The following is a 27,998-nucleotide window of genomic DNA, read 5'->3' as shown; positions in this document are numbered from 1 at the left end:
GGATGCTGGCATCATTGTCTTTCCATCCCCAGGGTCGTCCATGTGCTGGGCTCTTCATATATTTTTATTGAAATTATTGAACATGAAAGCACCAAGAGGGAACGGGAGCTAATTCTCCCCTGCTGCCATCTCCTAGAAATGAGAATACTCTCAACAAGTTCCTTTATGGAGGGGCACATTTCGGGGATGGCTCCCACCCTCAGTAGAGCCGCATGCGGGGGAAGGTCCAGGGCTCTGGGCTGCTCCTGGACACAAACCAGGGCAGTCCAGGCATTGGGGCTGGGGGGCTGGGGCTCCAGTCCAGGGCCTCTGAGTTGGGGAAGCAAGCAGATGGGTGGGGAGCCACCCCAGCCCCCCACTGCCAGGGCGGGGCACATGTCGGTGGGGTAGCAGGCAGCCAGATGCTCTTCAGGACATCGAATGATGTCTGGGGGCCCCAAGTCGTCTCTCCACGCTCAGGTCCAAGGGTTGGGGGTGGGGGTGAGGGTGAGGGCACCCATGGGTCCGGGGGTAGCACCAGGCTCTGTGGGTAAGAATGCAGGGAAAGACTGTGGGCATACAGCAACACGCCTTGCCTGTCTTCTACCCTCAAACACTTTAACTAGCAACCCCCATGTCCCTCAGGTGAGAAGGTCTTACCTTTTCAGTGGAAGGTGGGCTTGGGGTGGCCCCCAAGGTAAACACAAGTTCCCTTTTTCCCTTCCTCCTCCTCCTTCTTCTGCTCTCCACCAGGACCTGTGGATCAGAGTGGTCTCGACCCCGGGGCACCATCCTCCACTCCTCTTGGCTTCTAGGCTCTGGCCCTGGCAGGAAGAACATGAGCATAAAGCAGCTGAGCCCCCCCCCCCCACCCCACCCTGTCCAGCAGGAATGGGAGAAGTCCCAGACCAAAGGGCCTAGTTAAAGGTGGGGAGATCACTGGGCGGTGGGGCATGGACAAAGCAAGGGGTGCTGGAGAAGAAGGCCCAGCAGGGGGCAGGGTGTTGATGAAGCAGGATGGAGGATGCTCATCCTCACCTGCTCCCTGTTCCCTCAGGCCCCTAAGGACCTGGCCAAGGTCAGGCAGTTCCCCGTAGTGGGCCAGCATGGCCCCGATAATCTCTCCTCGGGCTTCCTGGATGAGGCTGCGCCTGGGGAAGGCCCCAGGAAGATGCAGCTGAAGCTGAAGCTCCTCCAGGAGTGTCCGAGGGCTGGGGGGACCCGGGGTGGGCCCTCCTGGAGCTTCATTTTCTTTGCCCTTGGGTGGCAGTGGGCTGGGCTCCTCTCCCCAGGTGGGCTGCAGGGGTGGCGCTGTTGTTGCTGTGGGGTCTAGGGTCTCCCCGGGTGGGGGGCTGCTCGCCTCCTCAGCCAGGCCACTCAGCAACCGGTCCACGTTCAGGGACTTCACCTCGTTACTCAGGAGGCCCCGGTGTGCCCGGCTCAGCCGGCCCTGGGTGATGACCACAGGCTGGGGTGCAGGGGGGCCCAGAGCTGGGTCCCTGTGGGCCAGTGAGCACCGAGGCCGAGCCCGGGGGGTCCGGGGGCCCCCAGCACTGGAGCCTCTGCTGGCCCTTGCCTGGTTCCGCTCCCGCTTGGTCCTCCGGTGTCGGATGCAGGCCGACCGGTCAGCCGGCTGCACTGGTCGGGGGTCCAGCCCCCGGGGCTCCATGGCAGCCTGTGACAGAGCAGGGGGACAGCATGCTCATGGAGACGGGGGAATTCTTGGGACCACCCCTTTATCTGGGGACAGAGGGAGAGCTGAAGCAGGCAGGAGCAGGGAAGATCCCATAGGGCAGGGGCTGGCTGGAGAGACCAGAGGTGAGGGTCCGAGGTCAAAGGCAAGGGTGGCCCAGGGAGAGACTGACCAGGGCTGCAGTCAGGTTCAGAGGTTGGAGGAAGGGAACAGAAGGGGGGTCAGGGAGTAGAGGTTGGGGGTGGGGGGTTAAAGGTCAAGGAAAGGCTCATGAACTGGGAGATCGTAGTTGGGAATCAGAGACAAGAAGAGGTCAGAGGGTAGGGGTCAGGGTTAGAGGTAAGGCTCAGAATTGGGGAGTCAGGGTAGTCATTTAGGGGAGAGTCAGAGGCGAAGGGCCAAAGGAGAAGGTCAGGGTTTGGGGGTGGGGGGGAAGGTGAGGGGTGGGCCAAAGGGAAGGTTAAAAGAGGAAAAGGGCACTGGTGGTCTCGGCTCTTCCCCTCCCCACGGGCCGTTCCTACCTCCCCAACCGACCCCCCCTCCCCCTCCACGTGACCCTGAGGGGGGAGGGGCCGCTCTCCCGCCCCCGCCATTTGCTCGCGCCCCTCAGCCTGGGCCTCGAGCCTCCGAAGCTCCGCATCCCTCTCCAGGCCCACGGTGTGCAGGCGTGTGTGGGCGGGGTGGGGCCTTGGTCGCGCAGGCGCGGTGTGAGGGGGCAGACACGCCCTAGACAGGAGGAGCACGAGGCCCAACCCCCGGGGCGCCCGCACGAGCTCCCTTGGGGGCCCGCTCCTCGGCCCGCCCTCCTCCTGCGCTGATTGGCCTAGAGGGAGGCCTTGCCCCCTCCTGAGAGGGGGTGGGGGGGGGGAGGGCCCTGGCCTGAGCAAGCGTGAGATACTCTTCTTTACTTCAACCCCTAGAGCCTTAGGCACTGCGTCTTGGAAAGGGCAGAGGCCACTAGGGGGCGCAGGGCACGGAGCGCAGTGCGAATTCTACCTAATCTCTCCCGCTCTCTGGACCTCGGCTTCCTACTCCGCAAAATGGATCTTGGAAACAGCACTTGCATCCCAGGCTGGCTGTGAGACTCCCTCCAAAGGGAGAACACATGGAAAGCATGCGCACATGCGAGCCTTAAAGCACTATGTCCACGTTAGCTATCGTTATTGATAATAATATTAAAGGAGACAGCATCTGTAAGGGCTTTGGGAGTCCTGAAGAACCATAGAAACGCTAGCTATTAATAATAATTAAAAATAACAGCGTACGATGAGATAACCGATGTAGCATTGATAAGAAATAAAATCGAATGAGATAACGAACCAATATCAAAAGAGAGAACTTAGGTAAAGCTCTCTGTAACTCTCAAATAAATGATAACCTGCTTGTCACCATCTCCGGTGAGTCATTTTCCCCTACGTGGGCGTCAGTTTCTAACGCTGGAAACATGGGACCCTTTGCCCCTCTAAAGCTCTGATCACACTAAATGTCCTTATGGACAGGATGGATTGGAGTGGGCCACCAGTTTCAATCTTTTGTTCGTACTATGTGGAAGCCTGAGGACACCTGCCAGGCATTGATTTTTTTGGAGATTATGGTACTCCATGAGTCTCACAAAGAATAACAGTCTTTAAAAGATGGGCTTGGTTTAGCTTGGGATCGTTAAAATCATTGTCCAATTTTTCAAATGCAATCTAGCCAGATTTTATCTTCTTTATCCTTGAGAGCAGGATGTCCTTTCTCTGTATCCCCAGAGTTTAGTACAGTGCCCAGCACATAGTAGGTGTTTAATAAATTTTACTTGACTGACTGATTTAGCCTAGCTCATTGTTCACCCTCAGAATCTGTACCAGACACATGCACTAATGGACCAGCTCTGTAAGATGTCCAACCAACTGCATATGAGGCTAGATAACAGGCATTCTTCACCCTCTTCATTTTTCTTGTGTGCGTAATTAGGCTGAACTCCTTTGAGTGAATATGTATCTCGTGCAGAAATCAGTGGGCTGTCAGCCAGGCTGGGTGCAATTAGCACAAATGGATTCCATCACTCAACAAGCATTTATGAAGCCCTAGCTGTGCTAGGAGCTGTCCAAGGTGCTCAGATGCAAAGACAAACATGTATCAGTCCTTGCCCTCACAGAGCTTACAGTCTATCAGGGAGTATAGAGAAACCCCTTCAATTTGAATTCTTACCAAGACGTACTGAATGATAGCCACAAATACCTTTGGGGAACACATACTTCCTCATTCTATACTTTATTTCATATTAAGCTCCAAAGGGTCATAGAACAGAATTATCTCTGTGTTTGGGTCTTACCCACAACCATGTGTGATTTGAAAAATGAGTGGGGGAAACCATTAAAGCAGCATTCTGCTCTACCATTTTTGTTGTCCAGTCCATTAATTGTGTTTGACTTCGTGACCCCATTTGGGGTTTTCTTGACAAAGATACTGGCTTGCTTTGCCATTTCCTTTTCCAGCTTATTTAACAGAAGGGGAAACAGAGGCAAACAGGGTGAAGTGACTTGCCCAGTGGAACTCAGGTCCTCCTGACTCCAGGCCCAGCACTCTATCCTTTGTGCCACTAGATGCCTCTCGCTCTGCCATATCCAATGATTTTTTTGTAGTCAACAAACAGTATATAGAAGAGCAATATTCTAATCTCTACATCTTTCAGACTGTTGTGTGACCATAAAGATGTGGTCTGTCATAGAGTATAGTTTGTGAAAACCTGTCTGTCATGTCCTGACAATATGTGTAGATCATTCTCATACAGATGTTAGGAAGGAGCAATGTGGGCCATTAATTAATGATATTTTCTCAATGACTTTTCTAGGAGTTAACAACATTTGTAATCTGAGGGGCGGGGGACCTTCCTCTGTCTCATATATCTTCAGACTGAATCTCTCAACATTCTCACAATGGGGCTGCCTCCAGCATGTATTTGCTCCTAGTTTCTGTGGTTCCAGCTGGCCTCTGCTGGCAGATCATATCCATCCCACTCTCCAATGCCTCATGACCCTCCTCCAGCTTCCCAGGTAAAGGAACAGACCCAGGCCCTCTTCTCTTCTCCCTCTATATCAAAGTTTCTTAACTTGAGGGGGTACTTAAGAAGTGTTTTTAATTGTGGAAATTGGATTTCAATATAATTGGTTTCCTTTGTATTTTAATGTACTTAATGAATTTTAAAAAATGATTCTGACATAGTGAGTATGCTCTGGCCAGGCTGCTGCACCTCTCACTCAGGGTTTTCAGGGTACCCTGAGGGATTCATGGGGTCTTTTCTCTAATGTCACTGCTGGAGCCCCCACCAGTCTTGTCCCACCCCAACCCCCACTGTTAGATGCCAGTGAGGAGTACCCAATCTCCACTTAACTACACTTTGGGCAGCTTGTCTCACCTCAATCCATTTCAGGCACAAGTCAAGACATCATCTGTGATGTCATTGGTCCTCTTCAAAAACAAACCACCACCACCACCACCACCACCACAATAACAGTTCAAGGATGAATTGATGGAGCTGAGGACATTTAGTCAGGAGAAGTGAAGAATTACAGACTTACATGACCCTCTTCAAGTATTTGAAGGTCTGTATGTGAGATTAGACTACTTACTTAGCTACTATTAATAATAATATAAAATGTAATACTCTTCAGTATCAAATGAGATAGCCTATGTACAGTACTTTGCAACCTTTAAATTGCTATGTAAATGCTAGTTATTATTAGTCTTATTTTGTGGTCTATAGGATTACTTTTATAAGATTATTTGTTTTGGTTGGTCCCAGAAGACAGATCTAGGACCACTAGAGGTGAGTTGAGGCTTGACATAAGGAAAAACTCCCAAAGTGGAATGGGCCTTGGGAGGTATAGGTTCCCTACATCTGAAGGTCTTTGAGTGAAGGATGGATGACCATTTGGGGGAGGTTGTGAGAGGGGATTCCTGTTCAGGTCTAGGTTGGACTCGAGGGAAGAGTCTGGGAGACTATGACACAGGGATAGGGTTACCTCATCCCAGGGCTGAGAGTGGGCAGGGAGGGCACCCAGGAGGGGTACCCTGGGAGATGGACTGGCCAGAAGTCTGGTCTGACTGAGACTCTGAGTTGGGCCGGGTGGCCTCTGGGATGAGAGAGGGGAGGGAGGGGAGGAGGGACAGCAGCTCCAGGACACAGTCTCTTTTTTTTTTCCCGTGGTCTCAGATCCAAGTTGCTCAAGGGGAAAACAGTTGAGTGATGGAGGCTCGATAGATGAGTAGCTTCTGGGACAGATGCCAAGGCCTGAGGTGAGATAACCAAGAGTCCTGGGCACATGACTTTCTCCAGTTTCCCTTTTGCCTCTTCATCTGTCCCACCTCCTTTCTTCCCCTCCTCCAATCCCTATCTGTCACCCTTTCCTGACCAGGCCCATGGGGTTCACTGAAAATTCTCCCCCAGCACAACTCAGAGGTACCATGGTCAGCAGAGAATCCCTCAGCACTCTCACAATGGGGCTGCCTCCAGGACGGACTTGCTCTGCCCTTCTGTGGTTCCAGCTGTCCTCTGCTGGCAGGAGATCACAGCCATCCCACTCTCCAATGCCTCATGTCCTTCCTCCAGCCTCCCAGGTAAAGGAACAGACCCAGGATCATACCCTGGGCTTCTACTCCATCCTCTGAACAGCTTCCTCCTTCTTCTCGCCTACTTATGTCCTATCTGTCCTTCAGGGCCTGCCAGAAGGGGAGCCACCTCCTCCAGGCAGCCCCCCTTGGCTACTCCAATCTCCAGGACTCTTGTCCTTGTTCTGAGCAGCTTTCACTCTGACTAAATAAGCCCCTTCCTTGAGTTTTGAGCACACATGGCTGGCCAGTCAGCATCTTTCCCTAGGGGAAGAGGACTACCTTCCCAATCAAACTTGGGACTCCCTGAGAGCAGGGTTCAGCTCATTCATTAGTCTAAAAAATCCCCTGTTATGTACTCTGTGCTGGACCCAATGTTTGAGGCTACAGATATATATATATATATATATATATATATACATATATATATGTATATACACACACATACATAATAAACTATATCATATATTATTATGATATTATATATATATTCCTGCCTTTCCTGATGCTATAGTGGGGTTATAGGACTGCCTGGTGTTATCATAGATGGAGTGCTGACTTGCAGTCAAGGAGACTTGAGTTCAAATCCTGCCTCAGACACTTACTAGTTGTGTCACCCTCAGAAAGTCACTTAATCTCTTTCTTCCTCAGTTTTCTCATCTGTAAAGTGGGAATAATAGCATCTATCTGTCAGGGCTGTTGTGAGGATCCAATGAGATAAGATATGGAAAGCTCTGTGTAAATTCTGGCTATTTCTATTGTTGTGGTTGTTCCTTTGCATCTGGCTTTTCATGACCCCATTTGGGGTTTCCTTGCCAGAAATACTGGAGTGGTTTGTCACTTCCTTCTCCAGTTTATTCTACAGATGAGGTAACTGAGGCAAATGGAAGTTAAGTGACTTTCCCAAGGTCACACAGCTAATAAGTGTCTGAGGCTAGATTTGAACTCAGGTCTTCCTGACTTAATCCCCAGCATGCTAACCACTGCACCACCTAGCTGCCTCTATTTTTGTTGGTTGAAGGAATAAGGTCTAGAACCACAGAACACCAATCCTAGGCATGATGGGATATGGTTAGTAAGAGAGGCCCACAGCCTCTTGGGGCTCTGAGGAGGGAATTTGAGTGTATCTGAATATGTTTGAGTGAAAAGGGGACTCCTTTGGGGGTTAGGAGGTCTGGGTTCTAGTCCTGCTTTTGCCAGGTAAAACCTTGGCCAAGATTTCTCCCCATGTGATGGTTTTCTCATCTGTGAAATGGGAGAGGTGAGGTTGAATGAGGTTATCCTTATAGACCCTGCCAGTGATGATATGTCTCCTGTTCCCCATTTTGCAACTTTTATTTAGAAATCAAGAAAGGCCCCATAGGGGAGGCAGTATTTGAACTGGGTCTTGGAAGATGGGTTGTATTTTGACATAGGACTGTGGAGGGGAGGTGGGTATGAGGGGAACCCCAGGATGGGAGAATCATCTTGAACAAAGGTATGGAGGTAGGAAATCTCTCTTGCACACAGAGATCAAGGATTCTGGAGCCCCCAAATGCCCTTTTCCCTTCCTTGTTCCTCTCTCCCACACCTGGGGGTGGCTTCCATTGACCTTGGTCAATGATGCCCATAACCCAGAGGAGGAAGAGCAGTGCTTGAAACAGAATGATTCCTTCTTCTTATCAATCTTCTTCCTGACAGACTTGGGTGGGCTGGGCCCTACTTCTATGAAGCTATTAAACATCAGGTATATTATATATTATGTTTATATACATATATGTATATACATACATGCACACACACAAATGTATATAGGCATAGACATATGTTATGCATATACATACATGCACATATGCCTACACATATGCATAGACATGCATATGTACATATACACACATACAGCAAGATGTGTGTATATGTACATATGTACAGGTATGTATATATACACATATACATACCTGAATACATGTGCATATACTTATGTGTACGTACACACATGTATGTATGCATAGACACACCTATATGCATAGGAATATGTGTGCAATACATGTATATGTGTATAGACATACATATATGTATATTTTGTACATGTGTATATATGTATGTACATGCATGTGTGTGAATACACACACACACTAATCAGCTACTGTGTGCCTAACCTTGTACTAACCAAGGGGAGATGGAGAAAGAAGAGAGGAGATGTCAACAATGTTTTTTTTCTTGACCTGTAATTTCAGGTGTAAGTAACTCCCGATGAGAAAATTCTTTTTCTTTGTGCAGAATGGCACTTCCTTTGCCCACTGAAGTCCTAGAGAGTCGTAAGTGTCTCGGCCAGAGCTGCTCAGCAGTCGTGTGCCAGAGATGGAATTTAAAGCCAGGTCTCCCTGATGTGGAGGTTGAATCTCTGTCCATTCCACCATTCCTGGCTGGTAATGTTCAGAGCCAGAAACCTGGCATCTTGGACCCAGCTCTGCCATTAACTCTGATATCCTGACCCTGGGCAAATCTCTGCCCTCCTCTTCAGTGTGCTCCTCTTTAAGGTGAGGGTGATAAGGGGGCACAAGAGACACTTTTTAGCACAGTGGATAGAATATCGGTCCCAGAGTAGCAAGACCTGTGTTCAAATCTGACATTGAGCCCCAGCCTCATTGTAGTTGGTTTTCTATTCTCTCAAGTCCCTTCTTACTGCATTCAGACCCTTAGTATGTTATAATGCATATGTAGATTATTGACTGTATGTAGATTACTGGCACTTTGTGGCAATGTGAACATGGTAAGTCATTGAATCTGGGCAGCTAGGGGGTGCAGTGGAAAGAGTGCTGGACCTCAGAGTGGAAGAGAACCAATAAACATTTATTATTAAGTATCTATAATGTGCCAGGCCTTGTGCTAAGCACCGGGAATACAATTAATAAAAAGAAAGATAGGCCCTGCCCTCAACAAGTTTATAATCTAAAGGTTCTGAGTTCAAACCCAGCTTCAGACACTTCCTAGCTCTGTGACCTGGGCAAGTCATCTAGGCTCTGCATGTCTCCATTTCCTCATCTATAAAATAGCAATATTAATAAGCCTCAGGGGGATGTTTGAGGAAAATGCTTTGTAGTGATAGGGATTTAAGCATAATGGGACCCAGGCAGTGATCCGGGTGCAGGAGTGAAATTCCCTTGAACACGGTGTGTGTGTGGGGAGGGGGGGGCTGGGAGACAGAGGAAGGTGGGCTGTTGGAAAGAAACGCAGAGGGAAGAGGGACTCCCCACAAGAGGGGCTCTGGGTCCTCTTTGGGGTCTGCCTGCAGATCTGTGCAAGCCCACCATCCAGCCGCAGAGACAGCAGCAGCGGAGCAGTGTGGCTTCTGGATCAAGCAGAGTGTTTGGACTAAGTGGGAGTTCATTACAATTCATCAAGGCTCCTCTAAGCACCTACTATGTGCCGGGGATTGTGCCACAAAGACAAGATTGAAATAATCCCTACTCTCAAGGAGCTGTTGTTGGGAGAAACAACAGGTATATAGATAAGTACATACCATTCCGTTGGACTCAGGGCTGCCTCCCTCAACCATACAGAGAGACGCTATTCACTGAGAGAATATCCAGCCAAGAGGTTTGAATTAATGGAAGGCAATCTCTAAATTAGTCTACCCGGTGGACCTCTCTTTGAACAATGAGCATCGCTGCTTTCGAGGGATGGCCACTTTCTGATAGGCTGCAGTATCCTCACTGGCCACTAGGAGGGGCCCAAATCTACAAATATCTGGGCAGCCATTTCAGTGCTAGGCAGCTTTCATGGGAACCCCTTGCTAACTGGAGTCTCATTGGCTCTAGTGGAAATGACATCTATTGTGTAGCAGACTCAGAGCCCCCACCCCATTGTGGGTCTTCCACCCTCTCAGGTCCCTTCTTACTGCATTCAGATCCTATGTTGTGATAATGCAGATCACTGTTCATAGAATAGAGTAAAAAGAAATTAGGCTAATTAGTCCAGAGTAGAAACAGTTGTCACCAAGTTGCTCCCTCTCCTAATCCTTCTCCTTGCCCCCTGTCCCAGATATTTGGGTGAGGATGAGGGGAAGTGTGAAGTCCCAACTGCCCATGCCCCCTGGGATAGTGGACAATGAGAAGTGGTGAGGGACATGGTGAGGGTTTAGTTCACCCTATGTTTCATCAGCCTTCAGGCAAATAGAAATCCTATTGGCTTCTATACCTTGGTAGATAGTGGGCACACTGCTGTTCTTTTGGGGCTCTGATCCTGTTGGCTGGGCTCTGCCTTCATCCTGCTTGTCCTCACTGTCCAAGGTTCTGAGCCTCCTGTCCTGGCCCACATTGGTGCCATCCAGAAATTCTACTTGTGAAGTCTAAGAGGAAAGAAGTAAAAGTGAACACAAAGTACAGATAGCATCATTTTATTCTATCATCTGGCTCTTTGCCCTAGAGAGAAATTGGGGAAGGGCCTTTCCAGGGGAGAGGGAAGAAGTAATCTCATTTCCTGCAGAAAGTCTCGTGATTTCTGCTCCATTGCTCTCCCTCTGTGAATCATTTCCTGGGATGTTTCAGGATCTCCACAGAGATAAAATGTTGAAGGAGGCAGTAGGCTATGCTTATACAGTCTAATTTTGAGGTAGGCAGACACTAATAACTCTTAGATGTGAATTTTTTTTTTGTTAAAAGAAAATTCTATGCTCTTCTACCACTTTAAAATATTAACGACAATAGGAATGATCATCACCAGCTTTATCCACTTGCACCACCCACCTGCCTGGTTTTAATTGGAATCTTCTGAGTCTCTTCTTGTCCAGTGGCCCTCTTGGTGTCTTTGGGGTGCTATTCTTCCAAAAATTAATTTTTTTCTTTGCAGAAATGTTTCTTTTTTACTCTGAATTTAACAGGCATCTATAGATATCCATGTTTCAATATACAAAGAGAAGCACAAAAGAGGATTGTATTTGAAGTTGTGAACTTCTCTTGTGTACAGTTTTCAACAATTAATTTTGGTAGATGAGGCAGTGTTGTGGTGGGGACTTGCAGTTAGGAAGACCTGAGTCAGAATCTTGACTCAGACCCTTACTAGCTGTGTGATCTTGGGCAAGTCATTCATCTCTGTTCATCTCAGCTTCTTCATCTGTAAAATGGGGATAATAATAGCACCTCTCTCCTAGGATTGTTATGAGGATCAATGAAAGTGCTTTGCAAGCCTTGACGTGCTATGTAAATGCTAGCTGTCCTGGGAGACAAGCCTGGGGAGGCCGCCTGAGCTCTGATCGTACTGCTACCACAGGCTTCTCAGCATACCTTTGGGTCAAATGAGAAGAATGCTGCCTCTCTCCTTCCTCATTCATATAGACAGGATTGGCGGATATCTAGATTCGGTTTATTTCATAGAAAAAGGCCATTTACCAACCACAATGTTCAAGGGCTTAAAATATTTTTTAAGATGAAGAACGAACACTTTGTGGCAAGAAAGGCCCAGGGTCCATCCTTCCTTCCTTTCTTCCTCCCTCCCTTCCTTCTCTTTCTTTTTCTTTCCTTCCTTCCTTCCTTCCTTCCTTCCTTCCTTCCTTCCTTCCTTCCTTCCTTCCTTCCTTCCTTCCTTCCTTCTTTCTTTCTTTCTTTCTTTCTTTCTTTCTTTCTTTCTTTCTTTCTTTCTTTCTTTCTTTCTTTCTTTCTTTCTTTCTTTCTTTCTTTCTTTCTCTTTCTTTCTCCCACCCAGTAGGTGGGCACTGAACACCTGGGCTAAGCCTTGGAGGGAGCCAGAGCTACCAAAGGTGTGGGTGAGGAGGGAGGGTGTGTCAGGGCTGGGGACAGCTTGGGTAAAAGCCCACAGGCAAGGGATGGAAGCTCCTTTATGGGGAATAGTAAGGAGACCAGCTTGATCTGGACAAAGAAGGTGTGAAAGGGAGTAATACAAAATATGTTTGGAAAGATTGGTTGGAGGCAGACTGTGAAGGACTTTAAATGCTGAATGAACATTATTTTATTTTTATATTTACTATTTAGTCATACCATCGATTTATATATTAATTATAATTAATAATTAACATATAATTAATAATATTGATATTAATATATTATGTTAATAAACAATCTATATTATTAACCTAAATATATCATATATTATATATTATAATATATTATATAATATATAACTATATATTATAGTTTCAGAGGAGACAGTAGGAAGTCACTGTTCCCAAGCAGCTGAAGTGTGTACAAACTATGTACAAAGAAGATCTACACAGGATTAATTGGAGATAATCAACAGAGGGAAGTCACCAGCACTAAGGGATCAGTAAAGGAGAGAGTGTTATGGAAACTCCAGGGGAGCAGGCAGTATCCAGGAGAAGGGTGGTCAATGGCATCAGAAGCTCCAGAGGGGTCAAGAAGGATGGGGACAGAGAAAGATATGGCAGCCAAGAGACCTTTGGTGGGGAAGCAGACTAGCCACCTCCCTTGCTTTCCACTACCTCTTTTGTAAAGATAAAGAAAGCATTAAAAATTATCCTAATGGTCTGAAGTCTTCGGACTGATATGTAAGAAAAACTTTATCAGTCCTTCTCTATCAGTTCTGAAACAATGTCTTGCTCTCCTTATCAGCCCAAGAAAGGACTCCTCACAGAAGCAATTAGAGAGAAGACTGGACAAGGGCAAAGGGCCTTTGATGGATCCACCTTCTTTCCCCATTCCCTGAAGAGATTAGGTTAAGGGAAGACATCTCTTTGATTCCTTCAGTTAATGGAAGTATCTCTTAGGTTCACCTTTAAGGTCTGGAAAGGAGAAGCCATAACAGGAACGATTAAAGATGCATTGAATGACTTTAAGAAAATGATTCTCCAAGGGTGTGCCCAAAGTTCTATTGTTCTGTATTTTAAAGCTGGTAAAACATATCATCACCTTTACTACACAGAGTGCAGTGACTATGTGAATATTATCTCATTGGGGAATTTCATCTGTTGTCTGGGAATGCTCTGAAATGTCTTTGAGCAGAGAGAGGATTTTAGAGTGCTGGAGTGGCTTTGTCTTTCTTTGATTCCCTCTGGCTCTCAGTAGAAATGTTCAGAATAGAACATGTCTCTCTTTATTGGTTCTACTTACGTCACTCTGTATCAGTTCAGTTAAGTCTTCCCACTCTTTCTTGATTCTTTTTCACTTCAATCCATATCATTTGGATAAGTTTTTTTTTCAAATTCTTTATATTAGTCATTCCCTATAGCATATTAATATTCTGTAATAATATTATTTTTTTCTTGCTGTTCCCAGATGAATGGGTATGTATTTTGTCTCTAGTTCTCTGGTACCACAAAAGTGCTGCTATGAACATTTCGGCATGTGTGAAGCTTTAATTCTGTTGTAAGGGTATGTGTGTGTGTTTGTGGGTCATTGAATTCGTGGGTCAATTACTCCACTCCACTTAAAGCAAGTCATAAGATGCTGTGCCCTGACACCTTAACCAGGGGAAGAATATGCATCAATCAACCAATGATTTTAGACTAATTGCAAAAAATCTTTGAAAGCCATAAGATGAACTGGAGTGACAGAAAGTGTGTTTAGATTGGCTAAGGAAATATGATCATAATCTTTGAATCATTTATAACTACTGGGGAATCCCTTTTGGTGTGGGAATGAGAAAGAGCCTTGGCCTCAGCCTCAGATTTCCCACTACCTTGGTCAGAGGAGGACCTTGTAAGCTTTCAGACTCTTCATCTTCCATTGGTGGTCCTGGCAGTGTCTTTTAGAACAGAAGATTTGCAGCAGTCTTTCACATGGTTGTTAATAGTTTGAATTTCTTCTTTTGAGAATTAGTTGTTCATATCCTTTGACCATTTATTCAGTGGGAAATTGGTATTGTATGTTTGTGTTAATTTCCTATATATAAATAATATATAAGTATATATTGGATATGAGATGCTTATCAGAGATATTTGATGAAAAGTCCATCCCCTGGCCTCAATTAACAATCTACTTTTTAATCCCAGCTCATTGATTTTGTTCAGGCAGAAACATTTCACTAAATGTATTTGAAATTATATAATATGTCTTTTGTGATCTCCTTTACCCCTTGTTTGCCTAAGAATTCTCCCATAGTCATAGGTGTGAAATACATCTAATCTCATTCTCTTCCAAAAGTTTTATGGCATGACCTTTCATATTGAAGTTGCATATTCATTTTGATCTTATTATGGTATATAGTTTAAGATGCAAGTATAACTATAGCATCCCTGAATGCAACTAGAAAACTCTTTGCCTGAAAATAGGTAGGCTTCTTCTTTTCAACATGGTGAGCCAAAAAAGTATAAAAAGAGGCTTAGTTGCTGGCTGGGTTCTGCTTGAATCTAGGGATGAAGTAGAATATTGCTCATTATTAAAACATGAAATTTGCTATCTATATCTAACTCATAGCTCCCATCCCATAGGAGTCTTCTGCTCTCTCAGGTCATTTCCTACTTCATTTATAGATTCATAGCCTTAAAATACTATGATCACATTGCTTATTGTACAAAGAGCAACATAAAAAAGGAAAGCAGACCAAACACTCCTATAAGAAGATAGTTACTATCAACCACCTGCTTTTCTTAGGAGGTAGTTTATGGTATGGTGGCTAGTGTGCCCAGCCTAGAGTCAAGAAGACCTGGGAAGATCTGAGAGGAGATGTAGGAATCTCACCATGTGAATGACCCAGAGAACAGTCCATGGGAGTACTAAAGCCTTGGACTTCCAGATTTGTCAGCCATATTAAGAGGAGTCTCAGAAAAGGAAGCTGATGACACATGTTTAAGTACCATTAGTGAGGGTTGGGGCAACCTGAAAGAGTACCAGGAAGCCTCCTGGGAGGTTGAGTGGAGCTTTAGATGTGCTTGGTGTCTCACTAGGAGTTGACTTCCAGTTCCAGTTGAAAAGTGAGCTTGGGGGAGATCATGGGGAGGTAGTTTTCCCTTCCTCTATAACTTTGATATCAAAGGGGACACTGGGAAGCACTTCTCAGCAAAAGTCTTTAGATTCATTTGTCTTCCCTTCTTATGTGTTTGAGAGCCAAGGGGCATGACACAGAAAAGGATGGGGGGAATTTAGCTGTGGCCACTTCTCAGACCTAGTGCAGTTACACTCACCATCATTTTACAGTTACAATAAAGGCATTTTAGTCAAGATGCCAGTTGAGTGGATTTGGGATCGAGGGTCAGATGGGAGAAGAAGTTAGCATCTGGTAAAAGTGGAGCCAGCCAGCTTACTCTCAGAGATTTGTGAATTATTACTGGAGTAAACATACCCCTAGAAAAGAGCTGAAAAAGCACAGTGGAATGTAGAGAATTTGGAATAGCTAGAGCAGTCTATGCATGAAAAAGAATGAAAGAATCTGTAGCCTAAGGATGAGATGATTTTAAGTATTCCCACATGCCCAGTTGGGTGAAGTCGACAAAGCTCAAGTTTAGAGTGCCACCTGGTGGCTTGACCAGATATAGTGCCCCAAGCAGTTTCTCCCCCTCTACTCTCTCTCTTTTTGTTCTAGTAGAAAAAACATTTTTGGGGGGAGGGGAAGGGATGGTCAGAAGTTTTTCAAAAGAATAGAATAGCTCCGCTTTCTCTCTTCTGCCGGTTTTCATTGTTCCACCCACTCTGACCAATGATCCTATCTCTTCTTAAACAAGCAAGCCAACAGGTTTCCCACCCCTTTTCAATTGTCTTTGGTGTTTTTCACCAACCTCAGCTCATTCTGAGCTTTAGGACTTCTGATATTATTCTTTAAGGACCAAGACATACTTCTGTATTCATCTTGTGTTACCTATATTTGCTCCCATCTTGTGTACATGTCTTTTTTAAAACTAGTTGGTTGAAACAGAAATTATGTGATTGTCTCAATAGATGTAGAAAAAAACCTTTGACAAAATACAACACTCATTCCTATAAAAAAACTAGAGAACATGGGAATAAATGGAGCTTACCTTAAAATGATAAGTAATATTTATCTAAAACCATCACCAGCATTATCTGTAATGAGAACAAGCTGGAAGCCTTCCTGTTACAATCATGGGTGAGGCAAGGATACCCATTATCACCTCTATTATGCAATATTGTATTAGAAATGTTAGATATAGCAATAAGAGAGGAAAAAGAAATGGAAGGAATTAAAATACGCAACGAGGAAACAAAACTATCACTCTTTGCAGATGATATGATGTTATACTTAAGGAATCTTAGAGAATCAACTAAAAAACTACTTGAGATAATTAGCAACTTTAACAAAGTTGCAGGACACAAAATAAACCCACATAAATCATCAGCATTTCTATATATTACCAACAAAGTCCAACAGCAAGAGCTAGAAAGAGAAATTCCATTTAAAATAACTGTAGCCAATATAAAATACTTGGGAGTCTAACTGCCAACACAGACCCAGGAGCTATATGAACACAACCACAAAACACTTTTCACACAAATAAAGTCAGATCTAAACAACTGGAAAAATATTGATTGCTCAAGGATAGGCTGAGCCAATATATTAAAAGGACAATTATATATCTATATGTATCTATAAATATACACACATAAATGACAATTGTACATAGTCCATTTATTCAGTGCCATACTGATCAAACTATCAAAATTTATTTTATAGAGCTATAAAAAATAATAAAATTCATCTGGAAGAACAAAAGGTCAAGGATATCAAGAGAATCAATGAAAAAAAATGTGAAGGAAGGTGGTCTAGCTGTACCAGATCTCTAATTGTATTATACAGTGGTAATTATCAAAACGATCTGGGACTGGCTAAGAAATAAAGTAATGGATTAGTAGAATAGATTAGGTACACATTACACTATAGTAAATTACCATAGTAATCTAGTATATGATAAACCCAAAGATCTAAGCTTTTGAAACAAAAACTCATTATTTGACAAAAACTGCAAGACTATATGGCAGAAACTATGTATAGATGAACATCTCATTCCATTTACTACCATAAGGTCAAAATGGGCACATGATTTATAATGAAGAGTGATACATAAGCAAATTAGAAGAGCATGGAATAGTTTACTTGTCAGATCTATGGATAAGGGAAGAATTTAGGATCAAAGAAAATATAAAGACAATTACAAAACGTAAAATAGATAATTCTGATTACATAAAATTTAAAAGTTTTTGCACAAACAAAAGCAGTGCAACCAAAATTACGAGGAAAGCAGAAAACCCTGAAAAAAATTCTGCAACGAGTATCTCTGATAAAGGCCTCATTTCCCAAATATATAGAGAACTGTGTTAAATATATAAAAATACAAGTCACTCCCCAATTGATAACTGATCAAAGGATATGAACAAGCAGTTTTCAGATAAAGAAATCAAAGCTATCTATAATCATATTAAAAATGCTCTAAATCACTATTGATTAGAGAAATGCAAATTAAAATAACTCTGAGGTACCATCTCATACTTACCAGATTGGCTAATATGACAAAAAAGGAATATGATGGATATTGGAAGAAATGTGGGAAAACTGGAATACTATTGGTAGAATTGTAAACTGATCCAACCCTTCTGGAGAGCAATTTGAAACTATGTCCAAAGGGCCATAAAACTGTGCACACTCTTCTAGGGGGGCCATCTCCAGTCGTCCTGATCTATATCTTGCCAATGGACCCAAAAGGCTCTGGAGGAGAAAGTGGGGCTGATGACTTTGCCCAGCCCTCCCTCACTTAAATGCAATTCACTTGCAAATCACTGGATCACCTTCCTGATGTCATGGTCCTCTTCAAGAATGAAGGACAAAAACAACCTGGAAGTAGTACAAGCTACCCCCAGCTACCCACTTCTCTCCCCTCCACTCCCCTCTGTCCACATAGGGTACAGTAGCCTTTTCACTCTGTTCACATAGAGTATAATAGCCTTACCTTCAGGTGCTCTGACCAAAGGAATGTAAAGTTTGATCCCTGAAATCTTGAAAAATATCTTGAGGTTTACAGACTAGATTTCTTTCTTAAGGACCATGCCTTAAACCCAAATCACTCTGGCTCTCATTGATTGCCCGGTGATAGGTCCTAGCCCAAGCACCACCTAATCATTGTTTGGACCCTGATGGCTCTGAGTGAATAGCAACTGTTTCTGTTTTGGTCAGAAACCCTGATGGTCTTCCCCTTCCTGACCGATTTTTTTTGACTAGGTAAAAGAGGCCAATTTTTGCCTCATTTCTTACCTAGCCTTAATCACTGAATGGGCTTTGCCTCAGTCAGACTGAGACCAGGGGAAGACCTTAGCTTAAAAAGGCCAAAATCTCCCATTGCATGTGGGGTCATCTCCAATTGTCTCGACCTATGTCTTGCCGCTGGACCCAGATGGCTCTGGAGGAAAAAAATGAGCTTAGTGACTTTTCACAGCTTTCCCTCACTTTAGAAGCAATTCATTTGCAAGTCATGTCATCACCTTCCTGATGCTATGGACTTCTTTGAGAATGATCTATATCCCAAAGACATAAAGAAAAAAGGAAAAGGACCTATTTACACAAAAATATTTACAGCAGCAATTTTTATGGTGGCTAAAACTGGGAATTGAAGGAATGTCCATGGGGAGTGGCTAAACAAGCTGTGGTATATGATTGTGATGGAATATTATTGTGCTATGAGAATGACAAGCAGGATGATTTCAGAAAAATCTGGAGTTACAGGAACTGATGGCAGAGTAAAGTGAGCAGAACCAGGAGAACGTTGTACACAGTAACAACACATTCTATGATGAAGAATTGTGAATGATTCAGCTATTCTCAGTAATACAATGATCCAAGACGATCCCAAAGGATTAATGATGAAGCATACTATCTGCCTCCAGAGAAACAGCTGATATTGTTTGAAAACAGACTGAAGCATACTTAAAAAAAAATTGGTTAGGGAGTTGCTTGGGCATCCACACAGTTCTCTCTAGACAACATTTCTTTTTCTTCTCTATCAGACTTGGAATCAATAGATTATTTAAATAGGTCAGTTTAGAGCTATTGGAATTGCATTGAGGGTTTTTTTAAATGTCTCATTGATGCTTTTTAAAAAAGTATCTTGTCTTCCCAAGATCTCCCAGAAGTAGTCCCAGAACATTGCATTGAAACAAAGAAAAACAGTTTAACACAATTTAGCAACATAGTAACTGTGCCTGACCACATGTGCAAATTTCCATATTCATAGTCCTAGGCCTTTCTACAGAGGGAAGAAATGCATTCCATCATTCTCAGACAAAGAGTGGTACAGCTAAGGTGATGATGTGGTACAGCAGAGAGGGTGTGTCTTAGAATAGAAAGAGCTCTGGTCCTGTAGTCAGAGGATCTGAATTCAAACTCTTCCTCTGATACTTAATATCTGTGTGACCAGTGGACAAGTCATATCACCAACCTGGGCTTTCATCATCTGTAAAGTGAGGGTACTGGGTTGTCGATGGCCTCTGATGACCTTTTTAGAACAATTATCCGTCTATTTTCTGGAATCAAGATGGTCATTGCATATTTAGAGGATTTGTTACTGGTTCCCTGATATGAAGGTGTTTTGCTGGTTCCAATACAGTTAGGTTTCCTGTTTTCAGAAGCATCTGTTCATTACATGGGCACTGGCAGAGGAAAGACACATAGGTGGGCATCATCAGTCTCTAGGTGTATTTGAGATTGTCTACTCAGAGTGTGATGCCCGCGTTGGCCACGAGATGGTGCTCTGAGCCTGTTCCTCCAAATCCGACCTCTTCCTCAGTCTCACTAGACTGGGGCTAGTCTGCATCTCTGAATTTGGCCTGAAAAGCGCTCCCTGAACCTGACCAGCACCTGCCTAGGCTCTCCTTGAAACAACTTAGAACTTAATGTTTAAAATCATTATCATGCAACATTTCATAACTGGACGCTGTGGTTTGCCAGGCTTTTTACCCAGATCACCTTATTGGAGAGATAGTGTATTGTAGTGGAGAGAGGGCAGGTCTAAGTCAGGAAGACATAGGTTCAAATACTTACCAGCTGTGTGGGCAAGCCTCATATTTCTCATCTGTAAAAATCAGCAGTTTGGACCCAATGACCTCTAAGGCTCTAAATCCAAGACCTACAACCTCAAAATAGCCCTCTAAGTGATGTTTAGTATCTACATTTTACAGATGAGGAAACAAAAGACTGAGAGGGATGAGGTAACTGGCCCAGGGTTCTTAGCACTACATTTTAGGGAAGCTATATTGACAAACCAGAGTGAGCTCAGGTAAGGGTCAGTCAGTGAATAAAGATTTACTGAGCCCTTATTATGTGCCAAGTACTGTGCTCAGTCTGATGAGGAAGACAACATCCAGACAACTACATATAAGTGAGCTATAAACACGATGAACTGGAGAGAATCAATGGGGTGGGGGGCAGCAAGGGCAGGAAGGGCACCAGAAACTGCCACATAGGGGGCCATTGTTCACCCTGGAGAAGAGAAGACCCATGGAGGAAGTTAGAGAAATTCCAATATGTTCCCAGTATCGTGTTGGAGAGGAAGGAGCAGATTGTTTGGTTTCCTACCAAGGAGACATAACTAGGAGCTATGAGGGGAAGTTTGTGTTGTTGTTAACTTGTTTCAATCATGTCAAGATGACCCTACTTGGGATTTTCTTGGCAGAGACAATGGAGTGCTTTGCTATTTCCTTCTCCAGCTCATTTTATAGATGATGAAACTGAGGCAAACATGTTAAAGTGACTTGCCCAGGGTCACACAGCTAGGAAGTATCTGAGGCCAGATTTGAACTCAGGAAGATGAATCTCCTTGACTCTAGGCCCATGGCTCGACCATCCCGGGGAAGCAAATTTTAGATTGGTGGAGGGAAAACTTCTTGAACATTGGAGCTGTCTGAAAGAGGAAATGGGCTGCCTCAGGAGCCAGGGGTTCCCCCCTCACTGGAGGTTTTTAATCATAGGGTGTGTGGTTACCTCCCAGGATTATAGACGGGCTTTTAAATCAGATATGGGCTGCCCTCAGTAGTCCTTTCCGTTTCTGAAAACCCAATTTAAAGTATGGTGGCTCTGACATTCTGGGTTCTCAGGGTCCTCCCAGCCCCAACATTCCCTGTTTTAAGGCCCCTCTCAGCCCTGACATTCCCTGTTCTAAGACCCCTCCCAGCTCTAACATTCCCTCTTCTAAGGTCCCTCCCAGCTCTGATATTCTGTGTTTTCCCCATTTTACAGAGAAGGGAAATGAGGATTATCTTAACGATTTCCTTTTATGGAGACAAAGGGCTTTCAGAGTGTAAGGATGGGAATGGGATAGTGGAAAGAGCCTTGTGGTAGCAGTCAGGAGGCAGAGTCTCTGGTCTTGGCTCTCCGGCCTGGCAGAATGAGCTAACCTGTCAACCTCAGTTCTCCTCATGTAAAAGGAGACTATCACACTAGACAGACTCTAAGGGCCCTTGCAGCTTGGACACTGGGTGACTGAAAAAAAGAATGCAGGTTTTGAGCAAGGTCTCAGAATTTCCAGAACCTAACTTTTAAAAAAAAAATAAGCGATTTCTCATTTGAACTTCATTTGTATCATTGCAAATTCTTGCCTTACAGATCTATAAGGGGCTAATGTAAGGACTAGATGTAAGAATGGATGTCAAAGTACACTATGTTTATATCTCTAGATATTTTCAGACACACACTCTTGCCATGTTTGTGGCACCTTCTGCCCCAGACATCTCCAAAGGCCCTTCCCTGGGCCTTCATCCATGCAGTTTCTGAACTCCCATCCTGGGATGGAGCTGACTTGATTGGTGAGTGAACAGAAAGCTCCCATAACCCACTAGACCAATCTAACTGACCTCTGGCCAGGCCATGCTCCATATACCATCCTGCTCTCTAACCTAGCCATATTCTCACCACCCATCCTGTCATCTCCCTTCCATGCTATGCCACCCATCTCTTGCTCTGGGAACCATCATCATTCATCTTCCCATGTTCAAATCCAGCCTCAACCACTTACTAGCTGTGTGACCCCAGGTAAGTCACTTAACCTTGTTTGCCTCAGTTTCTTCATCTGTCCAATAAGCTGGAGAAGGAAATGGCAAACCACTCTGACATCTTTGCCAAGAAAATCCCAAATGGGGTCACGAAGAGCTGGACAGAATCATGTGCCAAATATTATTGATCCTCATGACACCTCTATTGTTATTGCTCTAATATTACAGTTGAGGAAATTGAGGCAAACGGGGTGAACTGACTTGTCCAAGGTCACATAGCTAGCAAGTGTCTAAGGTTGGATTTGAACTCAAGTCTTGCTGATTCCAGGGCCAGCTCTAGATCCACTGAGCCACCAGATGCCTCTAACTTGAAGATAATTTACATTACTGGGTATCTCAGTGGAGCCAGAGATATAGAATGTGCATTCTTACTATGTGGAATGAGCATTAAGTTTAAATAAAACAAAAGTAAACCCTTGAGAGAATTCAGTACTCCGGATAGAAGGTGATCAATTGAGTCAGAAGTTTCTAAAAGGACAAGGACAGTGAAGACGGCGATTGAGAGATCCTTAGTAACGTTGGAGAGAGTGGTTCCTACTGAATGATGGGATCTTTGGGAGAGAGGGAGAGAAGAGAAAGTAGAGACAACTTTCTCAAGGAATTTAGACACCAAGGGAAAGAGAGATTATAGGGTGACAGCCAGTAGAGATGATAGAGTCATGAGAGATTTTTTAGAATGGGGGAGACATAAGTGTGTTTATAGGGAGGGGAGAAGGGGCCAGTAGATAGAAAGAGACAGAAGATTGAGCAGGGATGATAGAGGGGCACTTGGTTGGGGATATGGGAGGAGATGGGCTGAAGAATGCATGTCGAGTCATTATCCTTGGCCAGAAGGGGGGCCCCCTCTTCCCCTGAGATTGGAGTGAAGGAGGAGATGGAAGGGGATGATGTCCCCCAGGAAGCTGGGACTGAGGTTCTGAGGGGACCAGTGACTTGTTCAGGGTTAAGTAATCAGTGCAATGTCACCCCACTAGAAAGGAGAGGACCTCAGGAAGTCAAGGGATTGCCCAGCCAGGGTCACCTGAGTATAGAGAGCAGAGCTGGAGTGAGAATTTGTCTCCTCGTCTCAAGCCTGGTGTTCCTTCCACCATCCTTTAAACAAGCATTTATCATGTGCTACTGCGGGCATACATGTGCCAGGCTGGGCTGAGAAAGATATAGAAAATGAAGATTTCGATGAAGTCTCCTGACCTCTGAATAACTTTATGCAAGTGCTTACTGTATGTTAAGCCCTGGAAATACAAATCTTGAATTGAGGCCATCTCTGTACTGCAAACAGAGAGAGATAGGGAAGGGGCGGCCAGGGAAGGGTGTTTTGGTCTGGAAAGTAACAGGGATGGTGAGATTAGTTGACACATACCCTTTCCAGAATCAAAGCTTGTTGTGGTTCAGTTGTTCTTTCTAGTTGTCCCTGATTCTTTTGTGACCCCATTTGGGATTTTCTTGGCAAAGGTACTGGAGTGCTTTGCCATTTCCCTTTCCAGTTCACTTGACAGATGAGAAAACTGAGGCAAACAAGGTTAAGCGACTTATCTAGGGTCACACAACTAGCAATTGTCTGAGGCTATATTTGAACTCAGGAAGGTGGATCTTTCTGAGTCCAGGCAGGGTGCTCTATGCATCATGGCGCCCCCTAACGGCCCTAGACTCCTTTGTGCAATATGGAAAAGCTGAGAACTTTTACTATCGGTAAACAGCTTTCTAAGCCACCGGTCTGTTCTCTGCGACATCCTTCTTGTCATTTTCTGCAGGCAAACAACCAGATTCCTGGGATAGTCTCCTAATAGTCAATAATAGTAGTCAGCATTTATATATCCCTTTAAGGTTTGCAAAGCACTTTGCAAATGGGATCTCCTTTGACCCACACAACAACCCTTGGGGGGTAGGTGTTGTTGTGATCCCTATTTCACGGTTGAGGAAACTGAGGCAGAGACAGGTGAACTGACTGGCGTATCACCATCATGCTTGGTACACCTGGCCAGCTCTGCCTGATTCCTCACATGCTCCTGGGGGTCCATAGGGAGGCAGGCTCTGGGTGACATGGACTCTCTCTGTCCTGCTCTAGGATTAGTGCTGGGGCTAGCTCTTGGTTCTCCTCTTGTCTGCCTGCCTGTCTGTCTTTCTGACTTCTCCATCTCTTTTGCTGGGTCTTCATCCATGTCATGGCCACTGTGGCTCTGTCTTATCTCTCTGTTCCTCTGTCTCTGTCTCTATCTTTTTCTCTTCCCCCCTTGTCTCTATCTCCATCTCTCCATCTTTCCTCTTCTCTCTCTCTCTCTCTTCCTCTCTCTCTCTCTCGATGTCTCCCTCCCTGTGTGTTTGTCTCCTTCCCCATGCATGCTCCAGGACCTGCACAGCAGAACCCCAGCCCTGTCCCCAGAGTGTCCCTCCCTCTCCCCCCTTTCCCTCACTGCCTCTCTCTCTCTCTCTCTCTCTCCACTACTTCTGTCCCTCTCTTCTCTCTCTCTCTCATTCTCTCTCTTACTCTCTTCTCTCTCTTTCACTCTCCCTTACTTTCTCATTCTTTCTTTCTCCTTTTTCTCTTACTCCCTCTTTCTCTCTCCCTTATTCCCTCATTCTCTTCTTTCCCTTTCATTCTCTCAAAATTTCTCCCTCCTCTTTCTCTATTATCTTACTTGATAATCTCATCAGCTCTGATGGGTTTGGTTCAATTATAATTGAATTGAACCAAATATAATTGAACGGAGATAGTTCTCAGATCTATATAGACATCCCTAGGCTCTCTCCTAAGATAGTCCCACATCAGCAACTGCTGGTTTTTGGACAACTGCATGCCATGTAGGGATCTCAAACTCTACTTGTCCAAAATGAAACTTAATATCTTCTCCCCACCCTGCCCCCTAGCCCAGCTCCCATCTTCCAATCTTCCTTATTATCACTAAGGATGGCACCATCATCCCAACTGCCTCTTCACCTGGTTGTCCACCTTGACTCCTCAGTCTCTCTTATACCACATATCCAACCCATCCACAATTCTTCCCATTTTCCCCTTCATGATCCATTTCAGATAGGTCCCCTTCTCTCTATTCCCATGGCTACCACCCTGGTTCAGATTCTCTTTGCCTCCCACCTGGACTATTACTACAGACTTCAGAGTATTGGTCTCCCTGCTTTGAGCCTCTCTTCACTCCAATCCATCTCCTTCTCAGCTGTTAATGAGAGTTTCTTAAAATGTAGGTCTAAGCACGTCACCTCTCCTGCACGATACATCCCAGTGCTTCCTCATTTTCTCCAGGATCAAATATAAAATCTTCTGTTGAGTGTTGATAGCCCTTCCCAACCTGACCCCCTCTACCTTTCCCATATTCTTAGATTTTACTCTTCTCCATGCCCTCTATGACCTAGCTATCTGGCCAACTTGTGATTCTTCCCGCATGACCCTCATCTTCCACCTCCTCACCTTTGCACTGCTGGGTCCCCCATGGCTACAATGCTTTCCATCCTCATTACTGCCTCTTAGTTTCCCTGGCTTCCTTCTAGACCCAGCTCCAATCCCATGTCCAGCAGGAGGGCTTTCCAGGTCCCCTGAGCTGCCAGTGCCTTCCATCCAAGCTATTGTATATCTTGTGTTTCCCTACATCTGACCCAAATTCCCTCCTCTGATAACACTGTGTCCCTGGCTATGCTCCATGGCACTGGCCGTACCTTCTCCCACACCTCCTCCTCCCCACTGCCCATACCACATTCTGGACAAGGAGGAATCAGAATACTCTTTTCTCCCCACTCATTTCCAGCCTTTCCCTTCACCTCCTTCCCTCAGTAAACATTCTTCCTTTAAAGGTCATTCCATCAACAATTTCCATGCAATCCAAATCATAATGGCTGTAGTCTACTGGTCCCCAGAGCTTGCTTCTTCTTTTCTCAAGGACTTCAGCCCTTGTCTCTTCCCCTTCCTCTCTTCCCCAACTCTTGCCCTTAGACCAGGGGAGTTTAAAATCTGCACAGACTCTCCCTCCCAATTCCTCAGTCTCACAATTGCTGGTATTCTCATGTCCCATGATCTACTTTCTTCTCAAATTTGTCTTGCTTACATTTTCTTTTTTGAAGGGGATAGTCAGTTGTTAAATATCAGAACATCCTTGCAGCCAAACCCTTCTACTCACACACTGTAGTTCAGGACCTTACCAACTCTCACTCCCTGCTAACTGGACTTCCTGCCTCAAGTCTCTCCCCACTCCAGTTCATCCAAGGGGAATTTCCTTAAATGCAGATCTGACCACGTGACTCCTCTATCCAACCATATCCAGAGGCTCCCTATTGCCTTTAGGAAAAAAGAGAAAACTTTTAGCTTTTAAAGCCCTAGACCTCTTGGTCTCAGCCTACCTTTCCAGACTCATTTTACATAAACCCCCCCTCTCCCAATCTGCAACTCAGCCAATCTGGCCTTCTCTGCACGCCACACTTATTGTACTCCATCTTCAATCTCCAGGACTTTGCACTGGCCTTGATCTCTGCCTGGGACACTGTCTCTCCTCACTCTGAGCCTCTTCTTCTAAGGAGCAGCTCGAGGCACCATCTTCTGCCTGAAGACTTCCCTGATTGGCCCAACTTCCAAAACCCTCCTTCCCAAACTTTTATGTTTAACTATTTATATTAACTACATTTCACATAGAAATTTATTAATTTCTTATTTACATTGCATGTATTTTCACACATACTGAAGAGGGATTGTTTTGTTGTTTGTACTTGTATCCCAGCGCCGAGCACATGGGTACACAGCAAGTGCTTAATAAATGCTTACTGCCTCTGTGCTAGAATGAAGACACTTCTCTGAGAACGAAAACACACACACACACTGTCTCTCACTGTCATAGTCCCTCTCCCCCCTCTCCCCCTCTCTTCCTCTCCCGCCCCCCCGCTTACGCATGTGCGAGGCGAGGGGGCGGAGTCGCGACGCCGAAGGGGCGGGACCGGCGCGGTCCTCCAGGGCCCCTCTGCCCGCCCCGTTCTCGCTGCTTCTTTGGCTCCGGGGCCGCTCTCTCCCGCTCCTCCGGCGTCTCACTGGTTCTCGTCGGCTCGGTTTGGTTCCCGGGAGGAGGCGGTGAGTGCGCGCGCCGGCTACGGGGGCCCGCGGGGGACCTGCCGGGGCCGCTTGCTCTGCCCTGCCCCCGCCCGGCCTGACCCGGCCCCGGCCGCGGCCGCCCCGCAGCCTCCCAGCGGCGCCAGGGCCTGCGCGGCCCGAGGCCGCCCCCTCCTCCCCAGGGGACCTTTCCCATCTGTAGGGAACCCTCCCCGCAGGGGACGCTCCGCATGTGTAGGGGACCGTCCCCCCATCTCCAGGGGACCCTCCTCCCTCTCCAGAGGACCCTCCCCATGTGTAGGGGACCGTCCCTCCTCTCCAGGGGACCCTGATTTAGAGGGGCCCCCATATATTGGGGACCCTTTCCCATCTATGAGGCATCTTCCTCCTTCTGCAGGAGACCCTTCCCCATTTAGGGGTTGCCCTCCCCAATAGGAGACCCCCATTTAGAGGGAAACGTTCTCCATTTGGAGGGGACCCTCCCCATCTGTAAGAGACCGTCTCCTGCATGTTGGGGTCTGACCCTCTCCCCTTGTCTCCCTCTCTGTGGGAGACCCCCATCTCTAGGGACCCTCCTTACATGTAGCCCAGTCGCGTCTCTAGTCTCCCAGCTTCGAGAGGACTCTCCTTGTTTCTAGGGAGCCCCAAGAGAAGTTTCCCTTGACTCTAGAGGACCCTCTCCCATTTAGAAGGGATCCTCCCCCACAAGGAGGGGGGTGGTCTCCGTTTCTTCTGGCCATCTGTTCCCTCC

The 27,998-nt window shown here is 45.5% G+C and overlaps 3 protein-coding genes across 3 annotated transcripts in view; 1 reads left to right on the top strand and 2 right to left on the bottom strand.

Moving 5' to 3' along the window:
- Positions 1 to 43: 43 nt before the first annotated feature.
- PRR19 (proline rich 19) lies at positions 44 to 2,225 on the bottom strand. The gene is made up of 3 exons (XM_036743063.1): positions 1,018 to 2,225; positions 640 to 803; positions 44 to 523 (listed from the first exon to the last, which is right to left on the bottom strand). Exons 1-3 carry the CDS (start codon positions 1,646 to 1,648, stop codon positions 200 to 202), a joined length of 1,119 nt encoding a protein of 372 aa, XP_036598958.1. The 5' UTR covers positions 1,649 to 2,225; the 3' UTR covers positions 44 to 199.
- Positions 1,682 to 27,479, bottom strand: LOC118836370 (proline-rich protein 2-like). The gene is made up of 3 exons (XM_036743682.1): positions 27,091 to 27,479; positions 2,229 to 2,518; positions 1,682 to 1,719 (listed from the first exon to the last, which is right to left on the bottom strand). The coding sequence occupies exons 1-3, from the start codon at positions 27,477 to 27,479 to the stop codon at positions 1,682 to 1,684; spliced, it is 717 nt and encodes a 238-aa protein (XP_036599577.1).
- The window catches only part of MEGF8 (multiple EGF like domains 8), a 28,734-nt gene continuing 27,939 nt past the window's right edge, over positions 27,204 to 27,998 (top strand). The window contains exon 1 of the mRNA XM_036744939.1: positions 27,204 to 27,268. The gene's annotated coding sequence lies outside the window, so the exon portion shown is untranslated. The remainder of the gene's footprint in view (positions 27,269 to 27,998) is intronic.

This window comes from Trichosurus vulpecula, chromosome 2, assembly GCF_011100635.1.
Source record: "Trichosurus vulpecula isolate mTriVul1 chromosome 2, mTriVul1.pri, whole genome shotgun sequence".
In the NCBI taxonomy this organism is placed as follows: domain Eukaryota; kingdom Metazoa; phylum Chordata; class Mammalia; order Diprotodontia; family Phalangeridae; genus Trichosurus; species Trichosurus vulpecula.
The sequence above is the reverse complement of the archived record's forward strand: the minus strand, read 5'-3'. Positions and strand labels throughout refer to the sequence as shown.

Coding starts and splice junctions, on each gene's coding strand:
- LOC118836370 (XM_036743682.1), bottom strand. CDS start 27,479: ATGCGGAGCGTCCCCTGCGGGGAGGGTTCCCTACAGATGGGAAAGGTC. Junction 2,519..27,090: donor CCCCCTCGCCTCGCACATGC/GTAAGCGGGGGG, acceptor ACCCCCTCTCAG/GAGGGGGCAAGGCCTCCCTC. Junction 1,720..2,228: donor GCGGCCCCTCCCCCCTCAGG/GTCACGTGGAGG, acceptor CTCTGTCCCCAG/ATAAAGGGGTGGTCCCAAGA.
- PRR19 (XM_036743063.1), bottom strand. CDS start 1,648: ATGGAGCCCCGGGGGCTGGACCCCCGACCAGTGCAGCCGGCTGACCGG. Junction 804..1,017: donor CCTGAGGGAACAGGGAGCAG/GTGAGGATGAGC, acceptor TCTTCCTGCCAG/GGCCAGAGCCTAGAAGCCAA. Junction 524..639: donor GCCCACCTTCCACTGAAAAG/GTAAGACCTTCT, acceptor TCTTACCCACAG/AGCCTGGTGCTACCCCCGGA.